This window comes from Mixophyes fleayi, chromosome 4, assembly GCF_038048845.1.
Source record: "Mixophyes fleayi isolate aMixFle1 chromosome 4, aMixFle1.hap1, whole genome shotgun sequence".
Lineage (NCBI taxonomy): Eukaryota > Metazoa > Chordata > Amphibia > Anura > Limnodynastidae > Mixophyes > Mixophyes fleayi.
Window position 1 is genome coordinate 255,786,330 of NC_134405.1, and position 12,601 is coordinate 255,798,930.

The 12,601-nt window shown below is 36.5% G+C and overlaps 1 protein-coding gene across 9 annotated transcripts in view; it reads right to left on the reverse strand.

Annotated features, from left to right (window-relative positions):
• Window positions 1-12,601, reverse strand: part of TCERG1 (transcription elongation regulator 1) — a 39,003-nt gene that overhangs the window by 5,995 nt on the left and 20,407 nt on the right. For all 9 annotated transcript variants that reach the window (XM_075209668.1, XM_075209667.1, XM_075209666.1 and 6 more), the window contains 9 exons: window positions 12,069-12,157; window positions 10,736-10,896; window positions 10,313-10,379; window positions 9,764-9,890; window positions 5,320-5,409; window positions 4,588-4,706; window positions 2,981-3,131; window positions 821-985; window positions 15-197 (listed from right to left, as the gene is read on the reverse strand). In XM_075209668.1, coding sequence (XP_075065769.1) covers window positions 15-197; window positions 821-985; window positions 2,981-3,131; window positions 4,588-4,706; window positions 5,320-5,409; window positions 9,764-9,890; window positions 10,313-10,379; window positions 10,736-10,896; window positions 12,069-12,157 — 1,152 coding nt within the window. The remainder of the gene's footprint in view (window positions 1-14; window positions 198-820; window positions 986-2,980; window positions 3,132-4,587; window positions 4,707-5,319; window positions 5,410-9,763; window positions 9,891-10,312; window positions 10,380-10,735; window positions 10,897-12,068; window positions 12,158-12,601) is intronic.

Consider the following 12,601-nt stretch of genomic DNA (forward strand, 5'->3'; position numbering starts at 1 on the left):
AGTGCATTCATTACCATATCAGACAGAAGAGCTTTGAAATTCTGAATTGCTTCTTCTCGCTTGTGCTGCTCCCGCTCCCTGTCAATCTCCTTGGTTTGCTCAGATCGTGCTTTCTGCACTTCCCTCTCTCGTTCACGTAAACTGGCCTCAATCCGGGCTTGCCGCTCAAGTTCCTTTTCTTTTTCAGTATCTAAATTCTAGGGTTAGAAATGTGAGTTCACATCATTTCAAACAAGCACAGCATAATAACCTACGTTTTAAGAACTATAACTATTTCTCTCCTCCAAATAAGCCCTTTAGAAAGCATAGTTTTTATGTCAGTTTCCAGGATGTCCATATCTGAAACAAATCATTTTAACCTTTCACGTTTTTCCATCTCTCTTTACATTATGTAGTTGTAAATAAGAAACTGGGACGAGGTCTAGAAACATCTTGGACTCCAAGAGAAATTAGATGTTGGAGCAAACAAGAAAAATAAAATTTAAATTAAGTTGCAGATACACAATGCTGCAATTCTGCTGTTTCATAAAAGGGCCATTCCAGTCTCAGATTTCCATTTATAGGCACACACTAAAATATCACCATGATTAATAAATAAGTGCTATGCTATTTTGTAACTAAACTGTGGCATATAAGTGGAGAAATTGTTAGAAATTGTCAAACCCAATGTGTATTCATCTGCTTAATAAACCAAAAACTTAAACTTTGCCAAAAACAAAATCTGACAAATGAAAGTACTGCTGTATATACCTGCCAATGCAGAATACATCAATAATTAGTGAATCATGTTAAGAGTCAGAACAAGGAAGTGCCAACATACTTTCACTATCTTCTCAATGTAATGCTTAAAAAGTTCTTCCCGGGATGATGAGCTGTCTACAGCCTTGTATCGAGGATCACTCTCTATTTTGTCTTTTATTTTGCTCCAACGAGACTGTGCATCTAAATGGTGACTTGATAACAAGTCAAAGAAGTCAAGTTTCACCTAGAAATACAAAGAAACACGAGAGAACATTATATGAATGCCAATATTGTGAATTAATCTATTAAAAAATAGGGTTATGACAGGAAAAATTTGGGTTTCGTCTCCCTCTCTCTAACACAGCATTATTGCAAACATGGTTAGCTCGAAAAAAGAATCAAGGAGAAGGGAACTTTGTAGGTGTTAAAACTAACTAAATGATCCATACAAACTATTTTTATCGCGTGTACAGTAGACTATCAGGTAGTATTTTGCTTGCAAGTAGTAAACATATTGGTCATTGGATATCTAAAACTGTGGCACCAACTCTTGGAGAGATATTTTGAGATTAGTCTAAAAGAATAGTATAGTAGCACTGGGAGTTTTTATCTGTGTCAAACTACATAACTCAGTCCGCCTAAAAGGCAAACTACCAATATAAATAGTATTAGCTTGACTTAGAGGCGCTCCCCCAGCCTGTCATCCCCGACTTCTCAACCTGTGCCCTCCTCCCTTCACACTGAATGGTGGGCGTGATGTCATCACACCTGAGATTTGCAGTGTGGATCACCCAGGGAGGAGCCACAAGAAGAAGACAGAAGATAAAGACACAGAAGAGAAAGTGGCAATAGAAAGGTAAGTGAAGAGGAGAAAAAGCAGCATGCCGGGCATAGTGCAAGCATCGTGAAGAAAACATTAAACTTTATTTTCGTATTTTTCTTAATAAACCTTACAAAACTGACTTTAATTTTCTTGCGGACTACACAATCTTATGTTTTGATTATTTGTCCCAACTTGGGTTTTGAGTCTGACATGCCTGACCTACACCTACCTTTCTCTACCTTACTCACATGTTGATACAGCTATACTCTGAACTAGGAACTGGCCAATTACATTTTATGGTCAACTTTGGGATGAAACTGATTTTTAAAGCAATTTAAACTGAATTTATACTATTTGGTTTGAACTATTGACATGTAAATTTTCACATCAAAAACACACTTTAATGCTACAGTTTACAGTCTACAGTTTCCTAGACTAATGTGGACTTCTCTGATAAATGTGTGCTAGTGTAATGGCACCCCAAGAAAAAGCTTCACGAAACCACACCAGCTCCATTCAGCCTTATTTCATACACAATGAAAAACAAAATCTGAACCAAAATGTCAGTATTCCCCAGCAGCTTTTGTAAACAAAGAAAATGCTTTATTGAAGTTAATGGCTGTCTCACCAGACCGTATTATAAATCTTTCGAAAGATAACAGTTCCAACTAGGAAAGATTTTCTCCTTGTAGCAGAATGTGGCTGCAATTGCCGACACTTGCTGTAGATTTAAATATTTCCAGTGGTGATCTGTGCTTCCCACTGCTGACTTCTAATTTAAGTGACATTTAAGCACATTCATTTTTCATGCATGACCTTTTGTTCAGATACAACAGTAATTTATACACTTATACTTATAAGTATGTTTAGTGAAAAAGATCAGAAACACGCAACTGAAATGCTACCAATGATATACTGGAGAAAGGAACGGTTTAGATGTTTAATTTTTTGTATTTTATTTTTTTAAACAGATATTTTTTTTCTATTGCAGCAGTCAGTAAAACTGCAGTACTCAGACCAGCTTTTGGCCAGTAAATCACAATCTAGAAAACAATGCATTTTTGGGGCTATGCAATGCTGTAATATAGAACCAAACGTGAGATCACACTATCATCTATAATAGTCAATCTGTATACATAGATATTTACTGGCAGAAACAAACTAGTTTTCAGGAAACAGCCATTAAGCTTTATTACTGACTTTAGATAACTATTGTGATTTTGTATGAAAGTTAAAAATTTGTGATCATCAATACCAAAAATATTCATGTTTATGCAACACAATACTAAAACTGAGATTTGCAGGCTAAAAAGCAGCACTATATTGAGAAGACTTGTTAGGAGACGCTACATTTATATTTTTTTAGGAAATTAAGTCTCAAATCAATCAAGTCTGGCAATTGTAACCAAGTTTTACCTTTTCGCCTTTGTTTTTGGAATCTTCTTTCTCTTTCTTTCTTGCTGCAATCATGAATTCATTAAATAAGGTTTCACGATCTTTCATTTTTTCAATGGCTTTGAACCGTGGATCTCTGGCATGTTTGGCTGCAAATTCACTAAAAGTAGTTCTGCATGAAATGATACAGTAGTTTAGTCTTCATGGAAAATGTGAAGTCCAATGTCTTATAATACAAAACATACCTGGCCAAGTGTGGAAATCATTCTAAATGTTATTATAAACAGTTGATCAAGACAGACATGATCAGGATAGGACAAAATGAAAAAACAAGTTTGAGCAGCTTTAAGTCACCCTGATTATATGCACAAAAACTATGCCTATATTCGTGCTAACCACTTAGCCACTGTGCTGCCCAATGGTTCTTTCAACCAATAACCTGCTGAGAGGTCAATTGCTTATGTTCATAACCATAATACAGGACTGTGGCTTCCATTTTTAGACTTGCTTGTGCCTTGTATTGTTGCAAAATTGATGCCGGTGTGTATTAGGCCTTACCATTGCTAAAATCACATTCAGCTGAAATGATGTCACGCCATCAAAAACAGGAATAAACATGTATAACACTTTATTTAAATGAATCCCAGGGAACTGGCTCAGGATATGAGACTTATCAATTCAGGAAGACAATTTATATTGCTCTTGCTAGTCTCTGGGTTAAATAAAAAAAAATAATAATAATAATAAAAAAAAAAAAAATAGGGTCTATCAGGTCTTGAATTTTTGAAGCTCATCATTTTGTCCTAACCGCTGTTTGATATGGGCTTCTCTGGCAACGAAAGAGGTGTTTTTATGTCTGATTCTGTAGACTTATTTTGTTTCACGTTTCTGGCATTGTGTGTGTGAAAACTATAATATCACCATAACCTCTGTAGCCAATGCCTTCAGTCAGGCCCCTTTTCCGATGACATTTGTAAGCAACTGTAAAAATATCTTGGATTCAAAAAGGAAACTCCCAAGTTTGACATTGTACAAGATGGTGCACTTTTAAATCTAAATAAAACACGCAGGTTTTAATGCACATAATCATTTGTTTTACAGTATTTAAGTTGCTTCTAAGAGTTGTAAATATTGTAAAGCACCACCAGCTATATTACTAAAATTATCACCCATTTATCTAGTGTAAAGATAGCATCTCAGAGTGTAAGATATGCTCTTAACGCCTAGTAAATATGTTCCACACAGCCAGTCCAAAGGAATAACTTGTGCATTCATTCAGCATCAACTTAAAAATTATCAGCAAGGTGCAGGTGTTAATCGGCACCAAGTACATGGTACACTATGCTGCAGGTAAGCATTGCGATGCCTTAATGTATGGCCCTTCTTACATGATGCTAAAGCAATAACAAAGTAAAGGCTTTGGTCTATGCTTTATGTAGTGGCTTTTACTTTGTTTTTAAACCTCCTGTGCTCACGAGCCCTTGTTGGTCCAGTTATATATCAACAAAATATAGGACTTGTTAATTGTCAGACTTTTTAATTGTGTAAGTATTGCTCTTTTTACATCATGTATAACATGTGATTGCATCAAATTCTAAGTGTACAGCATTTTCAAAAACTGGGCAAACCTTGCATTAATCTTCCCTTCATCCACCATTTTCTTGAAGTCATCCTTTGATTGCATAATCTTGTTTTTCTTTTCTCTCCTCTCCTCCTCTGCCCTCGTTTTCACATACTGATCAAACACCTATGGATATAAGAATTTGCTTCAGAGTGAAATTATTTAACAGTAGGCAGAGGGATAAGTGGTTACGTATGGACAATTACTGTAAAATTCCCATACCTAAACTGGCAGGGTGCTACAAATCAAGGTTGAAAATTGCTTACTACAACTATTAAATGACCTACTTCTTTACCCATAGGATATCTGTCATATCACAAAACAAACAAATTACAGTGACTTATCTATGCTAACAAAACCCCTACCATAGCAGTAATGGATTCATAACATGTTCATGTATATACCCAAGCACGCAGCCACAGATGGACACAAAATTCAGGTTGTTCTTACAAATGTATAACATATTTGTAGCATGGGGGGGGGGGGGGGGGGGGGAGGGTATTTAAAGAAATGACAGAAAACCATTCAGTATCTATCTTATGGAGGATGACATAAGAAAACAGCTATTGTTCAACATGTTTGTAAATGTAATTTTTTATATAAAATGGATAGCAAGTATTTATTCTTCTTAGGGGGCTTCCAAAATCTAAAATATTGTAGAACACTAAACGTTTGTATTATGCAAGATTAAAACCTGATGAGATTTGACACAAAACCCTCCTCAAAACGGCTGTGTTACCTGCTTTCTTTCTTTGGGATTGAGCAGTAAATAACGAGGGTCAAACACAATCTTGTGGAGCTCCTTTTCCCAAGTTGAAAATGCTGACACCTTTATAGAAAAAAAAAAAAAAAAGAAGACAGGAGCCAAAGAATTAAGATTGATTTCTGCAATAATGAAATAGTAGGAGTCTCGGGCTGGAAGGTTTGGATGTAAACCTAGAAAACATCTGCAGGAGGAGGACAGAGCATAATGCGTTCATGTTTTCATCACTAATAAATGATGACCAGTGGGAGGTTAGGATGGCAAAGTTTCAACACTAATTGGCTTTGAACACTTCTCTATAATTATACAGAGGTAACATACTGCTAATAACTCATTAAAATAACCACTACTGAGCGACATTTAGAAGACTCTTCAAAAGCAATCCTTGAAGTTGAAATAATGTGCCTGGGGAAGGTTGGAGACACATAACCCTTTCATTGCCCAAAAAAGCCCAGACAGCAAGACTATTCATTGCAGGTCTCTCCTGGCTGGAAGTTACAAAGGTAAATTTGCACTACAAACATATGCCAAAACTAGCCTTTTAAGACTAAAACTAATTAAACTTTTATTTTATTTAAAATGTCCACAAGTAGCCATCATTAACATTTTAAAAAATTAAATTTCTGGCAGAAAAGCTTTTCAACTGCACTACAAAGTATAAATTTTGGCTTGAGCACATGACATAATGGATGAACTTTAAAAATTGTAACTGTATTCTCTAGCGTATGTTTAACGCTGCACTAAGACATGAAAAGGAACACTCTGGGAGGATCAAATTTAAAAACGGTCACTTTTTTCCCCAAAGATCATAAGAAACATTTTACATGGTTTTTATTTAAAATCAAAAGTTACACCTGATTAAAATGTCTTTCTGCAATAAAACCATTCTCCATTGCAAAATGTTAATGACCATTAATTTTGAAATATATATTGTAAAAATACACACGTAAGAATGCCAATTCACAGCACCATTAGCACCAAGTATCTACATAGTGATAGAATTTAATGACAAGTGATAGTCTAGGCCCAAACAACATTCTAAAGAAAAAAACACCGAGCCTTCTCTAAGCATAATCTATGGACTCTGAAGTCGCTGCACCATTACTATTCAATGTCAGGATGTTATTGAAATGAAAAAAAAACAACAACTAGCTTTACAATAGGTTTATGCAAATGTTCAGTAAAGAATATGGGTACTTGTCATTTCAAACAGAAAACCTTGCTTCTTTGTGAAATAACTCACTGAAACATAATTGAGACTTTAATGTAACAGCAAGTCTAATGCACACAATGTATAATGGGAAAGATGGACTGTATTAAGATGACTGAATCTACTGTTGCTGCAGATAAGTAATATCTTGAAAGCCACAGAATCTGTTTCTATATTCTCCTTGTGACAAGAAATAGAGAGCACTTTACTCAATTTTAATTCTCTTAAATTTGGAGCCAGAAGTAGAAATGCATCCAGACTTTACCTTGCATATTGATTACATGACTGTCAATGACTTTCACGGGAGACCGAAATATTTGTTTTTGCTAATTGTACTTTATTCTTAGATGTACTGAAGTCACTATCAGAAAACATCTATACCTGCTGAGAAGTCTTCTGATATGGTTTATTAAACTAGAGCGTAGGTCTTTAAATATCTGCTCAGAAGAGCAGAGTTTCTCAATCTTGCATTACTCTGGAGCAGTGCAAAATCCAATTTTTGTGTGCTGGCAATCTCCTAGCTAAAAGAGCCATAACAGTTTTAGCATTTTGGTCTACACCAGAACACATCTATTTTTCTCATACATCAAATTGGGGGGCACTGGAAACATGAGGATAAAAAAGCTCGGCCAGGAATTGGGCGTTTTAAGTCTTAAGTCGTCACCCTCTATATTCCTTCTAAGGGCCCACAGGAGAGGGCACTATGGTACTGTGCTGCCTACGGCAGCTTAGAATTGAGGGTGTTGAGGGTGAACCGGTCACATATACACTACACTGGAGGCAAGGCTAAGTTACGTAACCCAAGCAAGGAGATGGGAGTTTTAAGTTGCATTCTACGCTGACAAAACCGGGAGTTGCACAAAGGGTGTCCAGATGGGGGTCAGGTAAGGTCCTATATGGTAAAACAGACCCTCCTAGAGACTTATGGCCTTACAGGGGGCCACCCTCTTCAATGGTTGACAGTTTGTGTGTGTGGGAAAGCTTAGCCCCTTTTCAAATTTGAATCTCTTCCTTGGCAGGCTTATCCTGAAAGTGGAAATTCTGATTAAGCAGTCAAGCACAAAGACCACAGCTGCTGCTCCTCTTGTCTATCTTTCGCTGCAGGGAAGTCAGAGTGGGAATTTGTGAATTTCCTTGGTCTGTTTGGTAGTATAACTGGTAGTATAACTCTAAACTATGATTGTGTACTACAGTTGTTCCACTGTCTCCTCATCTTTTTCAGTCATGTCAGATAAAGGGAAAAGTTTCAGAGCAAAGTCTTGCATAGTTGTCCCAGAGTGAAGTCTTTACTGCTGAGCGCACAAGTCTGTTAGGCAATTTTGGGTATGTACCCAAAATTGCCTAACAGACTTGTGCGCTCAGCAATTTTGGACTGAAGGCAGGCTGACCTGCAAAATCATGGGTGGTGCAGCCGATCTGACAGAACCAGTCATTTGCCCAGGTTACTGTAGTGCTTACTCAGCTTGCAGGGGTTTTCATTCCAGGGATCAAGAACTAGGAAGCATGCTTGCTCAACAGGTACACCCTACACCCTGGAGATATTGGTCTTCACCTGGAGGTGTTTTCACAGAATGTGAACAAATGGGGTGAGCCAGATATGATGGCACCTCGGTAAAACCACAAAGTAGAGCAGTACTGCTCAAGGACAAGGGATTCAAGGTGTTTCTGGTAGATGTCTTGTCAGTCCCAAGGAATTTTCAAATAATTTACCTATTCCCTCAGACAAAGATGCTTCAAAAGGCTCTAAACCAGGTAAAATGAGAAGGTATACACAAGATCCTAGTGGCACCAGACTGGCTATTCTAAGGATAGCAGCAGACCTGTTGTGAAGTCTGCCTCTAAAATGGGACCTCTTGAACAAAAGGACTGTTGTATCATCAAAACTTAGCTTGGATGGTTTTTAACAGCATGAATGTTAAAGCGATGATTCTTAAGGTTGACCGCTTGATTCAGAGAATGCTTAAGGAGAGAGGCCCAGTTTCAGTAAAAAATTATGTATGGAATTTATATCTTGTCAGTGTGAGAAGGGGTTTCTTGTTTTAAATTACCCAACTTATTGTGTTTTTGCACTGTTTAGACTAAGCTTGAGACTTAAGTACTTTAAAAATTCACATCTCAGCCCTGTGTCTTCTTTCAAAAGAAATTTGTGACAGAACAGAATGTTTTTGCATAGAGATCTATGTGCAGTCTCCATACCTTATTCCTATAGCTCATTGGAACTAAACTTAGTCTTAAACACCCCTTATTAAATCCTCCTTTTCAGTTGCAATTTCTCACATGGAAGACTTTACTAGGGGCTCTGTCTTGCACATCTCCACATGTAATTTTTCAAGAACACAGAGCTGTTCTTTGGATATAGCCCTCCTTTCAGCCTAAACCAGTGTTGAAATTCCACCTAAATCAGGACTGTGACCTTAGGTTATGGTAGATCTGAAGAGATCCTTTCTCTTGTTTGAGGTTGTCAGGGTTCTGAGGAACTGCCTGGAGGTTTTCAAACCTTCGGCTTGGTCTCTAAAGGTCTTCTCTTTGCCGTGGGCTTGGTTAGTAAAATAATGAATATAAAGAGGGATGAACTCAGACTTTGTCAGATTCTTAAAGTGACATTGCCGAGCCTATATAGCCCCATGGTTCCAGTGCCCCTCAATGGATTCAGAGAAAATGATTGAAGTACATAACGCCCATTATCTAAATGCTACAAATATTTGTGATGGGAGTGGAAATTTTATATCTAAAAATTACACACTCATACCAGGGAAAGCTAAACAGTTAATTTTACCATCAAGCATGATTTTTTTAGGGTGTGCCACTTAATGCTGCACACCTATCTGAACAAAATTCATTATACACTACAAAGAGAAAAACAAAAATAAATAAGCTGCTAGACATGACTTCCTGTGCTTTCCTATACATATTCACCGCTGCTGTGTGGTACGCAAGTTAATTGGCAGTATGATTGTTGCAAAAGAAAAGGCACAAGACATTTGACAAACCAACATTAACTCCTAGCAAACAAATATAGAAATGTTATTTTCCTCTTAAACATGGATATGATGAAGCAGGGAATTTCAACACCGGTTCATAAGTTTATCACAAGGGAGGAACCTGTTACCTTGGAAATAAAACCCTGTTGTGTAACTAAGGATTTAGTGACTCGTGTGTGCAAAAAAATCAGAAAAGATTTATATACATCTCAAAAGATGGTTTTCTAACCCCTCTCTCCAGCAACATATCTCTAAACTGTTTCATTCGAGCATCCAGGGGAACGATGGCTCGCTCACGAGCGGCTTTAATTTCAGCCTCCATCGTGGTTTCCTTATCAGACTCCGCCTCCTCTTTCCTGTTAAAATGAAACAAATATATAGATAGGGTATATACAGTATGTAAATATTATATATGCACACATTAGATATTGAATATAACAATATAAATCACATTGGCTACAATTTATTTTTGTTTTAAATTCATAGAGGAAAAGTAAACACACACTAAACAGATAAAATCACAAAAAAAAACACCCCACAAATACAACCCCCCTTCCCCCTAAGCAGCAACAGTAGGGCAGTTTATGCGCCCTAAAATTATTATGGACAAACATTTAGTGGATGGAGAGGTTCACTGAAGTCACAATACATACAGAAATGATATGTACATTGAGGTGATAGGGGGAAGCTGCATATCATAGGAATATAAAAGACTATTAAAAAATGCTGCATAAACTGCACAAACTACAGCTTTCATTTTACAGTCAATACAACTTACTTCCGCTTTTTTGCTTTTATAGGCTCATCATCATTAACATCTTCTGTGGAATCATGATCTTCTTTGACTAAACATACACAACATTTAAGAAAAAGCAACCATGAATTAGGACAGCAAAAAAAAAATCTGTGTGACTGAGCAGACAGTACAGTCAGGAAATGTGTTTTCATGTATGGAAAACTTCTTTTCTGGAAAGAACAAATGAATTGTACACCAACTAATAAATTTACATTTATTAAATAGGATAAATTATATTATACAACTTTGATCTGAATATAAAACCTTTCAAAAAAAAGTAAATCTGTATTAATATGATTACTAGGATAATAGTGCATATGAACTTTACAAAGAACTATTTAAACATGTTAATTTGCTATACAGTGCACACTATTTACATTAAACATCTAGGTTTAATTAACTTACAATATTTTTTGTCATCCTCTAGTCCTCTCTTATGTGGGGGCTCCTGAATGATTTTGTCAACATCAGCTCTTCCAATCAGATCTTCTGGTCTGTCCCACATAGAGAGGCGTGTAGTTGGATTGTAGAAAAAGACACGCTCGTCACCAGTCCACACCACACACCTAAAGGTGGAAAAACATAATTTTAAAAAAACAAACATCTACTGGTGGATCAACGGATTTCATTTTAGCAATGAACACGTTTGAACAAACATTCCACAGACCTTGTTTAATGCTATATTAACATCAGTCATAAGGTGATATTATACATGTGACTCATTGCAGTACATTTAGACAGCATTTTAGTTCAAACAAAAAAAGTTCTATTGCTGAATCTGCAGCATATTTCACATAATGTATTGACATCAATTAATGTACAGTAATCAGAGAACCAATATATTTTCACTTCTCTTTATATTCTAATTAAATATATTACAAAAAATGTTTAGGGAACAGTCAAATGTATGTAGTTGTATTATACTGCATAAGTTGAAACAGGAGGCATCAACTTATGTCAGCTTTGGGGAAGTCTGGCCTATTTCCTAATGTATGCGTTTTGCTGTCTAAAGTAATGAAAGCTGCAGAGATTGACAGATGTTTAGGCCACACATTACAATAGGAATATGTGAGCAACAAACATGACCATATGGATTGAGGGACAAAATGCACAGATCTGGGAGTTGAGGCAAAATGTTGGGTTCACAGGGGGAGCTATCTTACCCCTTCTGGGTCAGCACCAAAAAAATAGACCAGGTGGGCTATAGATTACATGGCTTTCTGAGCTGTCTGATCCAACTGGATTGGATTATGATCATTTAGGATAGGCCATATATGTGCAATGGTCAACCAGCTTGGAAAACTTACCATTCTGCTTGTTTCGGTGATTGGGAAAAAAATTGTCATTTTGCATAAAAAATTACAGTAATCATTAAGGTTAGTGTTTCAAAGAGGAAATAACCTCAACCTCATTATTTTTCTCAAACTTTAGCTTGCTCTTTTTTGCAATATTACCTAACTCTGCAAAATCAATGTTATAATTGTATTTGTGTGGTCTATCAGGCAGAAGTAATGATAAAAAAAATACTTCATAACATGTGTTTGTACCAGAAACAGATCGCGATGGATTCATTTATCTGTGGAAAGGTGTTATCACCCAGAGAAAACAAGCTTCTTGCCAAACACAAGCAAATAATGTAACAAAATGAAAGCCCTTGCCTGTATAGATGTAAATTCCAGGACTAACACAAAAGTCCCTGCAAACATTGGCAAGAAAACAGGCTTTGGGTCATAAGTACCATGGAGTGCCAGGAATTGGTGTCGTAGCCACTGGCCGGGCTTTTTGGGCAGCTTTTTCTTCTTCCGTCATTTCCTCTTCTTTTGGCTCCTGCTTAAGAAAATGATAATAGGTTGGCAATCGTCTCCAAAATATTTAAAATTTTAAGTTGTAGTCTAATAAATAGAACACAATCTTTCTGAGAAAAAGGCCAAAGTCTCAACTATAAAAAGATCCAAAACTAAACTTACAAGTGTAATATACTAGACCATGTGAATACTATTAATAGGCATTAGGTTTGTTTCTAGGTATTAAATTGAAATAATCTGTCATAATGAGGAAAACAAAAATAGGATAAAGAAATAGATGTTCAATCAAAATCACTAACTTCCAAGTCTATCACAGCCAACATGATGCCAGCATCAATTTTACCCACTGTGCAATGGTCATGAGATGAACTATGTACTGCCTGTAGATAAACTACAGTGGGGGTATTTAAGAAAGGATGCATTAACTAAAAGCAAGCAAATAGTCAGGCGTTTGTTTTCCTTTTCT